The following is an 18,257-nucleotide window of genomic DNA, read 5'->3' on the forward strand; positions in this document are numbered from 1 at the left end:
AAAGCCATGCATTCAGACTTCCAGAAAAGAAGGAAACAACTTCCTGGATTCTGTTAAGGCCTATAATAGAAGAAGTGAGAGAAAAAAAAAACAATTCTTATAGACAAACTAAAAAAAAAACAAATAGGTAGGCATATTCTTATGAGAGGAAAAAGCAGTAGGGGGAAAAATGGATGAAACGGAATGAAAGAATTCTTCTTTTTTCTTCTTTTTTTTTTTTAAACAGTTAATTTTTGAATAATAAATGTTAATAGAATATTTTACGTTGCATTCAGTTAGTTAGCATGTGCGTAGTATTTTAATAAAGAAAGGCATTCAAGAAAAATTAAGTTTGATTTAAAAGAAGAAGCTTGGTTTTTAATTTAAAAGTTTTTTCAGTGACAGTCAAATTAATTATTTTGAACTTATTAATCAAATTTGGTACGACATAAGAAAAGGATCGCTTAAAGAGTTCTTTGCTATGGCTAGGAATTGTTAAAAGATTTTTACGTCTTATATTAAAATTATGCACATCAGTACGATAGGTAAGCTTTTCAAGTAAATAAGGCGGAGTTTTTGATTTAAGAATTTTGTAAGAAAAACATAAAATATGTAATATTCGTCTATTGTGCATACTTAGCCAACCTGCTTCTTTTAATTTATAAGAAATATGTTGCCGTCTTCTTATACCAAATATAAGTCTTAAGCAAGAGTTTTGAAGTTTTTGAATTCTACCTGAGTCAGAGTTATCGGGACATGGTCCATAAATTGTGTCGCAAAAATTTAACGGTGATTGTACTAAAGCATCACAGAGCAGTTTTTTGATACTTGAGCTTAAAAAATGTCTTTGACGATATATTGTTTTTAAGGCAGAATATCCATTTTTTAGTTTAAGGGTAACATGTTCTTTGAATCTAAGTTTATAGTCCATTACTAGTCCAAGATTTTTTGCAGAGTTTTTAAAACTATTATATTGTTATTAAGGTGTACATTTAAATTATTTAAAATATTAGTTCGATGATTGTCACTACAAAAAAGAATAGCTGCTGATTTAGTGGGGTTAATCTTTAGAAGTAATTTCTGAGTTTCTATATTTAAGGTATTTAAATCCTCATTTATCTATTGATTAGCTTGGATAACATTAGTGTGATGAAATGAATAAAATAGCTGGGTGTCATTTATAGAACACCAAAAGGCTGGTAGCGGCATGGTACAAAAGCGACGTTGCCGCGAATTAACTTATTTTAAATTGTGTTGAATTTATAGTTTTTATCCGTTGTAGAATTACAACAGTACGGGGTATCCAAATTTGGATTCTTTTAAAGGTTATCTCGGTTGCTACAGGAGATAAAGCCGCCTCGTGGTTTTCTCATTACTGTGCTACTTTTTTATGCCATTATCAAAAATTTGGCAGCCATTCTAGTTTTTAATCTTCAGACTCTTCTTGTTTCTGTGTTATTTCACATATTGAAAAAGTAAAAAATACTTTAGATATTTTTTTCTAAAAGATACATCAAATATTCACCCTGTTTCCTTATGAATCCTCGCTTTGTTTTCGTTTCTAGAGGGAACCGGCCCTCCTGAGGGAACTGAAAAAAGTGAAAACGCCCACGCGCAGTTTCCTGTGGCCCACCCAAATCTGGTTGCCGACGAACTGGATCGTGAGGCGGAACTTTCAGGGGCAATCGGAGGTCGTGCCCACCGTTTTGAGTAAACAGGCGACCAGCATCACCACGCCCAGGTCTGACCCCAGTCAGCCCGTAAGTCACAAAATGATATTTAACTGAATAAATCAAATATTTACTAATATCAACGCATAAAAATATCTATTCCTATCGGATGATCATAAAATTCAATGGTACACTCATTAAGTGTCTTTTTTTTTTTAAATAACATTACCACCGTCTATAGATTACAATAAGTCAGACCACTCGAGCGGCCCTGAAATCGATTGCCCCACCCCCCGTTCCTCACCTCGCCATGCATCGGCTGGGTAGAACCCGGGTTTAGTTTTCGCAAGCACGTTAACTTGTGTGCATCCATTTCGCGAGAGAGTTTTTGCTTGTAACGTTTTAGACAATAATTTGGTTACATACTACTTGTATAAATATAATTACCCAATAATAAAGTAGTATGTATTTCATCCCTATATGTTAAATATTTTGTTCTGTATTTTGTGTTTTACATAAAAGCATTACAATCTTAAAAAATAGTTTATTATTTATTTTCTCCCTCTAATGTTACTGAAATAGTTTTAGCTGATTTTACAACCTATTATCCCAAAAAAACACACTCCACTTCTTTTTGTCGGCCACCAATGTCGGCGTTTAAGACCCGGTAAATTTTGATATTATAACATATTTTATATATATTTACTATATCCACAAATGAATACAAAGTATATAATTTACAAAACTACCTATTTAGCGCTTATTATGATAATTGTTTTTTTGCGCTTTTGTATTTTTAAAACGACCTAATTCAAAAATTAAAATAACCCATACCGTATTAAAATTATTTTATATTTTTTAGTGCGTTTAAATGTGTTTTTTAATTGTTTATTTATTTTAACTTTAAAATTTAAAAAAAAATTAACTTTTTAATTCATCTCTAAAATTTCAACAAATAATAATAATAATAATAAAGGTCTTTTTATTTAAGAAAAAAAAAATACAATAATTACAAGGTTAATAATAGTATAAAGGCGAGATTCAGCGCACAAAGATTCAGATATCTAAATGCCTGTTCTTCCATCTAACCTAATTATCTATACTATACTAAGTTTCAAAATAGGAATAATATAAACGCTATAAATTATAAAGAGTACATCAACCAGCAAAAAAAGAAAATGTGACAGCATATATGCCTAAACAAGGAAAAAGAAACAAATTCAACCCCACAAACAAAACACATCACAAAGCAAAAAATACAGTCTGTTATATGTATGTATATCATAATATATAGTCTATTGCATTAATGTTATCATCATCGGAATAGAGAAAAGAAAGTACAAAATAAAAAAAAAGAAATGAAAAAACCACTAAGTTATGCTTTATTGTTCCTGCAGTAATTTCTTAAAAATGTATTTTTTTACAGAATATAAGCTAAAAATGTTTTCGGTATTAGTTTGGCAGCTATTTATAATTTTTGAAATTTGATAAGAAAATGATCTTTTGTAAGTTTCAGTTGAGTGAAGCGGAGGTGTTAGCCTTCCTTTATACCGGGTATTAATATTGTAAGCATCTGTGCGAAATTTTATTTTATTATATAAGTAAGGTGGAGATCTTAAATTAATTATTTTAAAAAACATTGAAGATGCGTGAAAAATCCTTCTGTTGTGCATAGTCAACCACCTGGTTTCCTTAAGCTTGTGTTTTATGTGGTTGCGCTTTCTTATGCCATATATTAATCTAAGGCACGCATTTTGGAGTTTCTGAATTCTGCTGTGATAGGACCAGCGAATCACACAGTAGAATTTTTGTTTTTCTATTTAAAACGTAACGATGTGTATAAATATTTTTAAGGTTTAAAAATCCTCTTTAAATACATGAATTTACGTGCTGCGTGAATCGCAGGTCACTCCAGAATCAAACCCAAGCTTTTGCAGTGCTCGACATGTTTTATAGGCTCGTTATTGATATGAATTAGGTCCCTATAATACTGAAAAAAACTCTTACGGGTACCCTTGCCCCCAAACAGCATAAAGGCTGATTTCATAGAATTTAATTGTAAGCAATGGTTTTTAAAAAACTCGTAAATGCTGGCAAGGTCATAATTAATGGCAGCCACTGCTTGGGAACTTTCACCTGGTTCAAATGAGAGATATATTTGAGTATCATCAGCATAATAGTGCTTAAGTAAGCATAAAAGTGCAAATATTAAGTAAAAACTTGTATTTTTTGATAAGACTCCTAAAAATGTAGCAAATTTAAACAATTCAACAAGTAAGGTTTTTTTTCAAATTCACTTATATATTATATTTGACTTAAAAGGCAGCCATTTTGAATCCGCCATATTAAACGCTTCCAATCAAAAATAAAGTTCAAATTCATTGAACTGATCAAAACTTCTAGATACACCAATTTTAGAAAAGGGAAACTCAAAAACATTTTAAAAACTGTCCTTGTTATCGAAAGCCAAGCACCTACAAAATTTGAAAACAATCTGACAAGTAGAACTTATAGTTTAAATAGAATTCTTAGATTTGTTATATACATACATACAAACATTGCTACTTAAAGGCAAAGAAGTGAAGCTAATATAAAAAATGTGTAAAAACGTTAATAATTAAGAAACACTGTCATATAAACACATTCCATTCCAGTCCTATAAAAAAAGTTCTATTTTATGACTTAAAATACTTCTTATGAATACTCCTCGTATAAAAATAATCAGCGCGCCTCAGAATTTGCTTTCATCGATATTTACGATAAACCCTGGTAAACGCTCGTACGCAGCAAACAGCGGGATTCAAGGTCAATTTTGCTTTAACACGGGCGGTATAGGAAGTGGTCTGACTTGTTGTAATCTATAGACGGTGACATTACCAAACTATTATATACAGGGTGTTTTTTTAATATTGAGACAAAATTCAGAGGCGTGTTCCTTGGACGAAGTCAAGTAAAAAAGTTCCTATGAACGTCTTAGATTTTGTGGTTGAAAGAGTAAAACTTGTATGTAACCACTATTCATTTGTACCATATCCTTTGTAAAAAAATAAAAACATTGCAGCAAATGAATTCAATGAGAAGAGTTGTAGAAAATGATGTCCCCGACATTTTTTGTCTTTACAAATTTTTCCAAAAACCTACCATTCTCGAGATAAATAAAAATCCAAAAAACTTCAGGTCACAAATTCCAAGTTAAGCTTTTTCAAAGCTCTTTGTAGGTACTTTTTCGTCAAAACGACCTTTTTTTTCGACAGATTTACTGTACTAGAGTCCATAAAATGAGAGAACATGCCGGTGACGTCAAACTTCGCGCATCTAAGCTGGTTATCGTTAAGCGTAGATTCTACTTTATGACTAAACAATCAGTGCCGGGGGTGTATTGTGTTAAAATATTATTAAATAAATGGGGTTTAAAATACTGTTAAATAAATTTAAACTTTTCTTTGTTTTATTTATGCGTATGTGGATATAAGTGTTAGCTTTACATACATATATTACTTTAGATACTCAAAATAACGTTTACGATACGTGTTAAAGAAATACATATGTTTTTTTTTTACACTCATTATGATACGAACATTATTTGATATTCATTAATGTAATCATCATTTAAGATTATGTCCTTTGAAATACTTTTGTTTAAAAATCAGTTGAAATCTTAAAATATAAAAAAAAATATTTAAAACAAAAATTAATTTTTAAAATATGTTTTAAAACATCTATTTCTTTTCTTTCTTCAGCTATTAAAGATATTAAAAATAAAACTCCACATAAGGGTATATAAATTTTACTGCTCATAAAAACACTACATAATATTATTACGGTATATAATACATATTCATATTATTAAATTAGTCACTATCTGACAAAATGTCAGCATTGCTGATAATTGATTCGTCGGAACTCGTTTCCAAATCTTCATCTGATGAGCCAGTATTTACCGTAAATTTTAGGGAATCTAAAGTTTCATCAAAAAGATTATGATCTTTTATATATTTGTCTTCAATTTTGTCAACATGGTCACAAATGCTTCTCCAATCATCGACAGATACCTCTGCAAATGTTTGCCTCGTCAAAGCTTCTACATCTGCTAACTTAAAAGTTGTGTTCCTGCTTGCTACCCAGTTTTTAACAGTGGCCCAGATTTTTTCAATGGGGTTCAATTCTGGGTGGTATGGAGGCAAACGCAAAGTTGAATGTCCGTGACTTTCCATTAGTTCGTCAAGTTTGCACTTTATCGGATAAAATCTTTTATTTTGAAGAACTATTTCATAAAGTTCCGTTTTTGTCATTTTCTCGTCATGTTCTAAATTATGCTCCTTAAGCCAATCAATTATGAGTTGTTTCTTACTTCCTGAGGTAACATTCTTTTTTACTTGTACATTATGGTATGATGCATTGTCCAAAACTAAGACCGAATTTGGTAGAAAATTCGGAAGTTTTCATGAAATTTTCATGATTCATGTCGTCATGGTAATCGTCTTTAATAAATAAATTTTTAAATAATAAATGTAATAAATTTTTTTTGACCCGTTCAAAAAATAAATGGGGGGGGGGACTTCAAAGAAAAGCACTGTATATTAATTTTACCAAAGAAATAAAAACTATATCATAAAAAACAGTAATGTAGCTGTTTTGTATACCTAATTTTGTTTTATATTTCATATTTTAAACAGCCACAAAAATATCTATATTGTTATATTAATAATTTATTATGTTAATTATAAATAAATAATATTTTATTTAAATGTTACATTATTTTAATAATAATTAATTATCTGTGATTTTTTAACCGTTGGATAACTTACCTAAAGCGTTTTAAAGGAATAGTTAATCCTTCTTCTGCCTCTTTATGCATAAACTCTGCTACATTGGCAATAATTTCTCTTCCCTGGCTATGTATTATTTGCCCTTTCCTACCTAATTTCTTTGGCGACATCTACAAAACAGTTAAATATTTTACATAGATCTATAAACTAACTAAATGATTTGAATAACCATTCGTTCTTATTTTTACATGTTTTGAAAAAAAAAACAGACAATATGAATAAAATCAAAAAACTTCAAAAATAAAGTTAATGTAAATTCTTTGTTTCTTTGGAGTTGCACTTTTGGTTTATTAATTTGCACTGTAAGATACCTTTTAAAAAAACTACTACATTTTCTTACCTTTAATACGTTAGTAGTAACAAACACACACAAAATAATAGTCTTTAAATTAAAACACACCAAAATTGGAAGAAAAAAGTAGGTAAACACAAATTAAACTAAATTTACACGTACACTCTACACTCTCAACGCGTTCCCAAGTGCGACGACACTGACTTATTGCGAAACACCATCGAACTTCCAAGGGTACTGTGATGAATAAAGCGGAGAGGTATAACTATTATAACGACTTTATCTTTTTCCTTGTGAAAGAGAGAGATGCATGTATTCACGGTCAAGTAAACCTAATCAGGGAAATATGGGGCCTCCCCTTTATTGATTTTTTGGTTTAAAGTGGGTTTGTGCGCATTTTACGTCACCGGCATGTTCTCTCATTTTATGGACTCTATAACTAAATACAAATGTTTCTTCTTCTTCCTCAAAGGTCTTCCTGGTGGAAAAAGAAATAGTGCGGACGACCACGACCAGATGGCCCCTGTGGCGCGTCTTCAACTACTTCCATCGCACCTGGTGCTGGACGTGGAACGCGATGTTCTTCTTCGGCATCGTCATCCCGTGGTGCAGCCCGTTGGGAGTGCGCGCCCTCCTGCTCCTCGAGCCGTTCATGCCCGACTTCGAACTGTCCCAGGTGAACGGCACCTTGTTCCTAAGGAAGAGCAGCTTAACGCCCACTTTGGCATCACGGCTACTAAACCTGTGGCGACACATTTCCAAATCGCGCACCCACTTCGAAACGAAACCGGACACCGGATTTATCGGGAAAGGATTCACCAGGCACCTGAACCGCGTGTGGAATTATTTTTTTAAGGGATTGTTCGGGACTATCGGGCTGGTGGTGGTGTTCCCTTTGGGGTGTCTGTTGGCCATTGTCGTAAGCGTTTTCGTGGCTTTTAGCGCGGTCGTTTGGATGCCCGTGTTAACTTTGTTGGTGCAGATTACCAACGGGTTGGTGTACGATCTGGACAGTCCGGAGCCGCAAAGAAACCGGTTTTTTGTCCTCTTTGAGGCCTTGTTGTGGAACGCTTTGATCCAGGGATGTTTGCAACCGCTCGTCGCTCTAGTTATTGCCGTTATTGTTTGTCCGGTTTTAACTGTAGTGATTCTTGCTGGCGCGGTGGGGCGCTACTGGTTCAGGCTGCTATGGGACACCGTGATATTCCACTTGATTATTAAGAAACGGGGCAGAATTCCGGCGAGCGATAGTTTCGCGGTGAAAAGGGTGTCCGGGCCCGGATTGGCCTCCGATTACTACTTTCAAATCAGTCCGGAACAAGCTCTGGCCGCCTTCGAGGCCAAAATGGAGTGGGATCATTTGGCTTGTTATCAAACCGTGGTGGAAACGACGATAGTGCAGCCCCAAAAGGACTTTAGCCACTTCGTCGAGGCGTGTTTCGGGAGTTTTTCCGCGCAGCTCTCCAAGAACGGCCCCTATAAGAATCTGGAAAAGGAGGCGCAGGATCTACTGACGGTTTTACATGAAAAATTGGAGAAACGACGCAGGGACTTGCAAACCGGACTGAGCGTCACCGTGAAGAGTAAAGTGAAACTGACGACTTTGGAGCTGAAGATCGCCATCCAACAAGGGGCCATGATGCTGGAAAGGTTCTATCCCAGTCATATGTTCGCGAAATTGGGGTGTACAGAGGACGAGTTTTGGGATAATAAGGCCCTTAGTCCGGGAGATTGGGCCGGTTTGGCAGCTATGCTCTACTCGGAGCTGTTCAGTTTGGACTTTTTGACCCCGTTGGATCATACCGATACGACTTTTAGGCTCGATCCACATCCGCAGGCGGATTTGTCGAGGTATACGGAAATGGTGCAGTGCACGCAACTAGGTATGTGGAAACATTAAGTAAAATCTGTATTGTTGTGACGAATTCTTAATGTGTTCATCAATTTAGAAATAATTACTATTTCACACGTTCAAAAAATTGAAAAAAAGAAGAAAATAGACTTATTCACGTATTTAAAAGAAATATGAACTCAAATCTATAAGTAATGATACCGTTCGATATACTTAATTTAATTTAAGTTGAACAAGTTTTAAATACAACAATTCTGTACCTTGGTAGAAAAAGGGCCAATGTCCAAATTTCCCATATTTGAGTTATAGGCATAGGAAGTTAGTTTATTAATGACTTGACATTATTGAAAAGGCCAAAGTCCACAATATTTGTGTGTTAGCGAAATAAACAAAATACACAAAGGCCTATGTCCAATTCTAATTAATAGAAAAAAGGCCAATCTCTGGACTTAGGCCTTTTCAATATATTAGAAGAATAAATTAAATGGCCAAAGTCCATAATATGGACATTGGCCCTTTTGTATTATTTTATTTAGGAGATTGGCCTTAAGATTTTAATGCGTACCTAATTTTTATAACCTCAAATTTTTAGTGTAATTTATTATATTATTAGTAAACTGCGTTCTGTGTTTGAATACTGTTAAATTATCAAAATGAGCAAAAGGACCCTGGAAATTTTGCAGAGATGACTGAGAAAAAACTAAAAAACGTGTAAGGAATGAAAAAAGTTGGATGGAAAATGAAAGAAGGGATCGCAAAGAAAAAGGAAAAGAATATAAGACAAAAAAAGGAATCCTACAAAGGGCAAAAGAGCTAAAGGAGCCATGCGAATGTAAACTAAAATGTTGGCAGAAAATTGAAGATGTCCAAAGGCAGAATCTATTTAGAGATTTTGTTACAGTTTATTTTCGTCAGATACATAAAGAATAAGAAAATAAAATGAATCTAAAATGTTAGCGAAAGCATAGTTCGATTATAGAACTTTAAGAGGCAATTTCTAAGTTATTCTGGTACTAAAATTAATAAAATAAACAGTTATCATTTCAGTATTAATTCTATTTTTGATATCAATAATTTTCAACCCTTGTGATGAAACTCAAATTATTAATCATAACATTAATTTTTTTTAATTGTTTTGATTTCACTAATGTCAGAAGTCATATCCTAGCCAATAAGATCCCAGCTCATTCTCATATATCCCTACTAAAACCATTTCTGGCGCGAAAATCTTTGACCTCTAGGAGTCTTGAAGAACAAGCCTTTGAAGAAGGTTGTTTCTTGGTATTTTTGCCGATTTTACTCCCATGAAAAGTTGAAAACTCACCTTTTGGGTATTTTAGCTTGTGGATACAAAATGCCATACTGTAATAGTGCAGGATTATAAGTGGTGTAGTTAAATCCCAACTTTTTCAAGGTTCTTTGTTTAAGTGTTCAGTTTTATGTTCCCGAGAAAAGGCCAATTCCATTGGTAAGTCCTAATATTTTGATTTGGCATCTTGGTTTATGATAATCTACATATTACACATGTAATTTTATATAAGTAGACTCACGCATACCGTTAAGTTTAACCATCAATGCTTATATCTACTTACTCTATTGGCGATTCCTCAATCTGGGTATTCTTCCACTTTCAGGCTTTTTCTTTTATCCCCCGGTATGGTCTTTATCCACCATTATAAGAGGTAGAAATCTCCACTCATCTACCCCAATAACGTCCACAACATCTACATTGACATTCACTGTTAAACCAATTCACCCAGGTCACCCATCGCAATCATGCAGCCCTTTTGGAGCCAGGTTTGATCAATGTTTGTGACGTTTAGTGAACCATGCAGTCAGTAAAACAACCTAACCAGTAAACCAAAGTCCTGTCAACATTCATTAGCTTTACTGTAGTATATTAGATTAAATACTAACCTCAAAGTTACATTGTTACCACTCTCATCATTAGATTTTACTACCACACCATTGTTTTGAATAGTTTCATAATAACTAGGTACATGTTAGTTATTTTATTGAAATAGACCGTATAGATCTTGTAAACTGGATAAATAGGCCTATTTCGAAAGTACTCATGCGAACTTTTAGCCCCAAACAACATAATACAAGATTTTAGTTTTGATATAAACACTATATTTAGGAAGGGCAACATAACTTGTTCTTAGAATAATAAGTTTGATTATTAATTTTTCTTTTAATATAGATTCACTTAAAACTGTCTGTTCTTCCTTGTGAGATTTTATTTCAGGTTTATAGGTAGGTATAGTGCTTTTAGTAATTTCCTGTTTTCTTGGTCATCGCGATTTTCTTATCCATCTGGGATAAAACAGGTGTCGCTTATATTTTATTGATCTCTTGTTGAATCCACGCCACTCTACCAAAGTGGTTAGTGCTAGTCGGCTTCCCTTTGAGAAGATCCCCTGAGCTGTCTCTATAGCCTATAGTAAGTCTCCCTCCTTCCATTGGTTCTCTTGTACCCACTTTCTAACCCTCACTCCCCATATCTTTACTCTCCTTTTTTCTTCCTGTTATTCCCCATCCCTCCATTTAAATTTCATTTAATCCAAGTATAATTAAAGCGATATTAAAGTAATAAATTTTTATTGATTAATTATAATTATTAATTCTTTATTTTTTTTTTTATTTTTTTTTATTTAACAATTTCTACAATTTATCAAGATCAGTTTATAGCGGAAGCTGTTAAGGAATGTGCAAAATTTAGAGAACGACAAAGAAAATCAGCTGATAAGCAAATTAAACCTAGCCGAAGAAACTTTTCAAGAAAGTACTTTCTATCAAATGAAGATCACAAGAATTTGGAGGTTTGTCAGAAAATGTACCTAAATACTTTTGATTTGACCTTTAAAAAAGGGAGAGTAATTATCGAAAAAAAAAAAGATTAAATGATTCAAATATTTGCTCTTCAGACGGTCGGGGAAAACATCAAAATCATTATAAAGTTACCGAGGAAAAAAGAGATTTTATTAAATCACACATTAATAGTTTTCCTACATACAGCAGTCATTACTCTAGAGAGAGGAGATAAAAATATTTAAGTCCCGATCTTTCAATTGCCCAAATGTATCGACTTCAGTATTGCGAGGAACAAAACATAAGCCCCGAAAGAGAGTCACTTTACAGACAGATTTTTAATGAAGTATTCAACTTTTCATTTCATGCCCCTGCGAACGACACTTGCTCTAAATGTGACAGTTTAAATGTAAAGTTAAAGACATTTGATGGTAAAAATCTTACAGAAGAAGAAGAAAAAACTAAAACTGAAGTTTTGGAACAAAGAAACGCTCACTTAAACCTCTCTGAAATGGCTTACAAACTTAAGTCACTAGATAAAGAAAGGAGCAAGAAAGACATCAAATTTGTTGTTGCCTCATTCGACCTACAAAAGTGCTTACCTACACCATATTTGCGTAATGGCGTTTCTTTTTATAAAAGACAACTCTGGACTGGATAATTTAACTGTTCATCAGACTTCAACTGCCGGCAATTTGGGAATTTGCTTTTTTTCAATTTTTCTCAATAGAGTGTTTGGAAGAAATAAAATAATTTGACTATTGGAAACTAAATATCTAAATTTTTAGTGGCTAAAATGGTGTAATTAAATTATTATTAATTATTCCTTAACTGCTGAAATAGAAGTCCCCCATGACTGGACTGATTTTATAACTGTGCGCCGAAATCCACCCCTACAAGTTAAGGAAATGTTACAAAAAGACTTCCTAAATTTTAACAGCCTTTTGACGGAAAAATTGGTTCATAGAAAAAAAAATGAGATTCCTGAAGTTGTTCCGTGGATGCGGATTAAATGGATGAAGTTCTCGGTTGAACACCAGTTTCAGATTTTTTACAAAACGAGCTTTAACGATAGTAAAGAGTTTAAGGTTGTTGACCTGAGTAGAGGTTCTGTACGAAACCGGCCTGCGATTCTGGATATTGATGTGCCTAAACCTATAAATCAAGAACCTTTACCATTGGCAGATCTTAAAATCAAAGATTTGTTAGATTTGCTGCCTTACATTAGCGATTATAACAAACCATTTTATGAGAACTTATAAAGATCTTCCGACTTAAATGTTGATGATATACAAGACCCTGAGCATGAAGAAAATAACTAACTTTCTCTATTATTTAAGTGTAGGTATCATAAGCAGTAAAGATTTATGGCCACAGAAAATTAACTTTCTAATGCTAAAAAATACGAATTTCGTGTACAAATAAAGATTATTTTCGTAATTGGGATTGTTTTATTGTTAGCAAAAACGCCGATGTCCATTAGCTCTTTAATACCGCCTTGGCCAATGTCCGTACTGCTTTTCGATTCTTGGGGCCAATGTCCATTTTTTTTGCAATTTAGAAGACTTACAATACATTTTCAAAAAGAATCCCTTCTTAATATTTAAAATCCCAAAAATAAGTAAAGTAGGAAAAAAGGGTCACAATTTATAAAAATATAAAGTCAATCCATCTCATTAACCCTGTTTTTCTCAAAACAGCTGAAATGGACATTCGCCTTTATTCTACCAAAGTACAGAATTTACTTAAGGTATAATAGATTTTTTAAATACCTTGGAGCTGAGGTTTAATTTATTAGTTTAAACAGCTGTAACTGGTCTCGTTGGAAAAAACATTTATTGCTCCATCAAATCCGTCTTATCTGTGATATGTCTAGTTCTTAGTAATGCAGCTAGAGCGCGTTTTTTGATCTAATAACAGAAAATTGCAAAATTATCTAAAAAATTAAATACGATAATATTAATTTTTTTTTCATAAAAATGGAGCGAAATGATAATGCTAAATAGGGCAGTGAAAACCGTATCTCGATATCTTATTCGTAGCCTGAAATATTGAAGAAAGAATATTTAGTTATCATATAATTTTAATAAGACGCTATTACACTGATATTTATTCTCATTTATTTATCTTTTTTCAAGGTTCAATGATAATATGTCTTAATTTATTAATTTTTAAATAATAAAAATATTTTTTGTTAAAAAAAAATCAATGCGTATAAAATGCAAGTGCAAGGTAGGCAGAATATTAAAGAGTGAAAAAACCAAATGCCTAAAATCAACTTGTCAACAAATATTAAAATTAGGCAGTCCAATTTGCGTTCGTTACACACATAAGTAAAGCGTTAAAACTATTAAAATGCCTTTTATACATAAGTGATGCAGCTGTCGATATGATTGCGGTATATTTTGAATGCCTTTTCAAAACGCGGCATTGGCTAATTCGTCGAGTTTTTTTAGGTGCAGGAGGTCCCGATCTTTTAGGGAACGTTTATACCCCCCGGGGTAACATTCAAGTCCACTCGCCTTATTTGGAGGTGTCCGCTTTTAATCCCAGGGTTAAACAGGCCGCCACCGGGAAGAAGACTGAGAAAAAAGTGTAAGTAGGAATTAGTTTTTCTTCCGAATCGTTTTGGATTTAAAATAAATTATGCTTTTTGTTTCGTCAGAATATTCCCAGTACTTATATAAAATTCCCAGTACTTATCTTACATAAAAACGTCAATATTTCTGAAACTTTTACTTGCATCATTATGGGCTTGAGATTACATTTTTAAAGAATATTTTGCTGAATATTTCAGTTTTTGTTTCATTAGAATAGTCCCAGCAGTTTTTGAGATATTGGACTTTGTCAACGCATAAATAGAAAATTGAAGAATGAAGTAATTGCTAACGCAAGTAAGAAAATTGTAAATAAAAAAACGAATGTACCACACTACTCAAATGGGCACTTGCCGAATAAGATAGTTGTGGTCTTCTTAACGGGGATCCCCTTAGCTGCAGTCCAGGCTCACCACAAATTGTTTTAATGATTGACTTAGTACCGACACCAAAAATTTTACTTGTTTTCACCGTCGTTACTCTCGTACAACTACTTCGACCTTGCACATCGTGCCCAGATAATGGGAGAAAAATGTGGTACATATTCCGCGCGAAATAGAGTAAAATTTGAAATTAATGGTGCATTAACGGACTTTAAAGTGAGTGATGCCTTATTTCAAGACACCTTTTATGAAAATATTTAATACTTCTGAATAGTATGCTTTTTGTTTCGTCAGATTATTCCAAATAGTTTTTAAATTATGAGACTTTGTATTTGGTTTTAGTGCTCTTGGGATCCTATAGATAAATAAAGTTCAATATTTCTGAAACTTCTTCTTGAAACATTTTAAAGCCAAAACATTATTTATAGAGAATATTCTACTGAATATTGTGCTTTTTGTTCCATAAGTATTTTGCCGGCAGTTTTTTAGTTATGGGACTTTGAAGTTGACCTAAGGATTCTGAGAGTCCTACAGATAAAAAGGTGCAATATCTCTGAAACTTTTTCTTAGATCATTTTAAGTTTTAATTAACCTAAAAAGAAAATATTATGCTTCTTGTTTTTTATGAATATTTTCGGTAGTTTTTAAGTTATTGACTTTGAAATCATTGAACTATAATTTCAATTCCTTATCTTTAATCATTCAATTAAGAATTTTAAGTCGATTAAGGTCGATTAAACTTAACCCTTGCCTAAAAAATAAGACAACGTTTTGTCTTATTTTGTCCTTCCAAACAGAGATCTGGAAATGTTTCCTCGATACACTGGATAAACCACTCCACCAGGCATACACACGCAAATTAAACTGCTTGAGTTTTTTAAGTTAAATTTTCTTTCATGTTTTCCTGACATGATTAAAATTTAACTAAAATTTCCAGTAATTTGAACCGTGACTTTTTATCTCTCATCAATTTCCTTTTGAATAGCACTTATAAGAAGGTATTCGTTCAAATCGGACCCATGGCTATTTAGCCCATAATATTTACCTTTCTGTTAGTTTCTTTTAATAATAGATAAATTCAATGGAAAAAGAAAGTCAACATCTCTCTGTATGATCTAGATGAATCTACTACTTGAAATTTTGAAAGAGCATATCATTCATACAGATGCTCAACAATTGGTGGCTTATATAAACAAGCAACTGTCCTACCAATCAACTCGTTTTTCTCTGTCTATCGCTTTTACATTAACCATTTCGTTTTTTTCTTTGTATGCTAATTTTCACACCATGACTGTCCAGTAAAATGTAAATTATATAAGTAACATTACTCAGAACCTCCTTTTTCTTTTGCATCAACAGTTTATTCTCTCTATTAAACCTGCCATCAATATTTGTACGTAGACTTGAATAAAAATCCTTGTAGGGAATGCACCACACCATTAGGATCTCTGAGGAGCGCCCATAAAGCCCTGTGGACCCCCTGGAAACGGCATTACCGACCCTACTCCCCTGACAAGTTGGTGATCCCGTTGCCGGTGCCACATCCCGCACAAATTGCCGTCACTATTTATAACAGAGACTCGGACGATCCGATTATCTTAGAATCGGACGTTTGTCAAAGTTTATTGCGTTGTATAGAGGAACATCACGCATCGCCGGACGATAGCGGTAAGCCTGTCACTTATTATGATTTAATTTAAGCAATGTTGTCGTTTTTTCCACAATTAAATGCGAAGCATCTTCAAACAGGTGCCAATAGCCGATTTGAAATATATATTTAATAAAAATAATATATATATTTCATTACAAAAATTTTAAATCATAGAAGTTTATTTTATCAAGATATTTAATGTATATTTTATTATATTTCCACTTTTTATTTCTCTTCTATTCTAGGCACTTGGAGTTTGTTGTTGGATGTTCCGTTTTATTACAAGCGTTTGAAGCCATTTTTTGTTTTATTCATCTAAAATATTTCTTCCCCTGTTTTTTTGAAATTAATTCTTTATATATGGAGTAATTTTTTGTTTAATCCAGGTATTTGAAACCAATTTGGGTGTCTTTCAAGTATTTTAAATATTTTGTAAGATGGCATGACGAATTGCCAAAATGCTTTTTATATTATATTATAACTCCCCGGAATCCTAGATTTTCTAATTTCTCAGGCATTTTCAGTAATTTCTTATACGATTCAGATCATACTTAGGGCGATTTATACATTTTACGGCATTTTTTTATCTTTCAGGCATCTGAATTGGATGGAAATTTTAAATTTCGTCCTTGGAATCAATTTTAACCCGAATTTTATCATTTTCCCGGAATCTAAAGTTATTTGTTTCTACTTTCAAGGTATGCCCACTCATTTCTTTGATTTGATGATTTTCAGTTTTATTCCAGGCATAATACCCTTAATTTTAAGTTTCTTCCACGAATTTGAATGCCGATAATTCTCAATTTTTCATGCATATATAAATTTAGTTATTTTTTTCGCCTTTTATTTACGGTCTATTAAGGATTTCATATGTATTTGTTTCAGATCAGGTTTTTGTTATCGTTTTTTGAGTTTCATGTCAGACATTTGACGACATTTTTGTTGCCTCCCAACAAAAATTTTTTACAGTTATTTTTTTTTCCTGATACTGACAAAGTGCCTTAGATTTTAAGATTCTGTCTGGAATGGAACTTCCTTGTTATTTCCTGCACTTATTATTTAAGAAATCGTCAAATTGAGTTGGTGAAGAGTCCGTCGAATGCCTGGAATTCGATTGTCTCGAGAATAAAAAATCTAAGAAAATTTTTTGAGAATTTAGCACGCTCAGAAGCGAATATTTATAGATGAAATAGGGTATTAACAATCATTAAATTGTACACTAAAATGACAGTGTTTTTCATATATAGGAAATACAAAAACAGTAGAAAAAGATAAAATTTCTTCTTCTTAACAGCAAATAATGGATGTGATGATCTAATCTAAGATTCAGAATCTATTTCTATCAATAGCTCATCCTGGTCCAATGTTCTGATGAGAAGTTGTGGGAGTTCGTGTTTCATGCTCAGTCATGGATTGGTCTAACAATTTTAAATTGTGAGCTTACTAGGTTTTGTAATAAAATTGGCTTTACAACGCGTGTTAAATTTCTAAATATTTGCTTTCGTTATAACTACGTTAATTTACGTGTCTTCCTCCAAATGTAGCTTAAAAAAAATGATACTAAGACTATAAATACCCTAGTGGCTAACGGAATTCCTCGGCTTTTTTGAAAATTCGACGCTTACTTGTTAGAATTCTAATTTTTGGGATAAGAAAAATATACTATTTGAATTGTCAAAAACAATATACAGTGTACTGCGTCTATAACGTACTTCCGGTTATTACGTACTTATAATTCGGAAGTCGCCCAAATAGTCTTGTCATTTTACTGGATATAACGTACTAACTAAAATTTTAACTCCGGCTATAACGTTCAATATTTTTGCCCGATTGACAGTAATTTTCCGGTTGTAACGTACAAAGGTACGTTATAATCAGAGTAATTTTCCACCTCTGTCGGGGATTCCCATTAATCGATACTGAGAAGTTTCTCTGTCGTCGCGCGTTGGCACCGAGGCCGCCGGGGATTTGCAGTTCTCGACTTTGAGAATATTTATAGAACATGCAAAATGAGATGACCGGTCATCATTAAAAGTGCCATTAACAAATCGGAAATTGCGAGAAGGAAAAATATGGCAAACACAACAGTTTCTACAATTTGGAGCAATCGTGAAAAAATCAAGCAAGCAAGTGAATATAAATCGCAAAAAATTAAGAAAATTAGGAGTCCCGTACGCCCAGATGTGGATCAAG

At 33.0% G+C, this 18,257-nt stretch overlaps 1 protein-coding gene across 2 annotated transcripts in view; it reads left to right on the forward strand.

Annotated features, from left to right (window-relative positions):
* LOC126737100 (uncharacterized) overlaps positions 1-18,257 on the forward strand; it is a 53,670-nt gene that overhangs the window by 21,957 nt on the left and 13,456 nt on the right. For both annotated transcript variants that reach the window (XM_050441812.1, XM_050441813.1), the window contains 4 exons: positions 1,545-1,739; positions 7,243-8,653; positions 13,890-14,028; positions 15,837-16,081. In XM_050441812.1, coding sequence (XP_050297769.1) covers positions 1,545-1,739; positions 7,243-8,653; positions 13,890-14,028; positions 15,837-16,081 — 1,990 coding nt within the window. The remainder of the gene's footprint in view (positions 1-1,544; positions 1,740-7,242; positions 8,654-13,889; positions 14,029-15,836; positions 16,082-18,257) is intronic.

The sequence above is a fragment of the Anthonomus grandis genome, chromosome 6 (genome assembly GCF_022605725.1).
Source record: "Anthonomus grandis grandis chromosome 6, icAntGran1.3, whole genome shotgun sequence".
NCBI classification, from domain to species: Eukaryota; Metazoa; Arthropoda; class Insecta; order Coleoptera; family Curculionidae; genus Anthonomus; species Anthonomus grandis.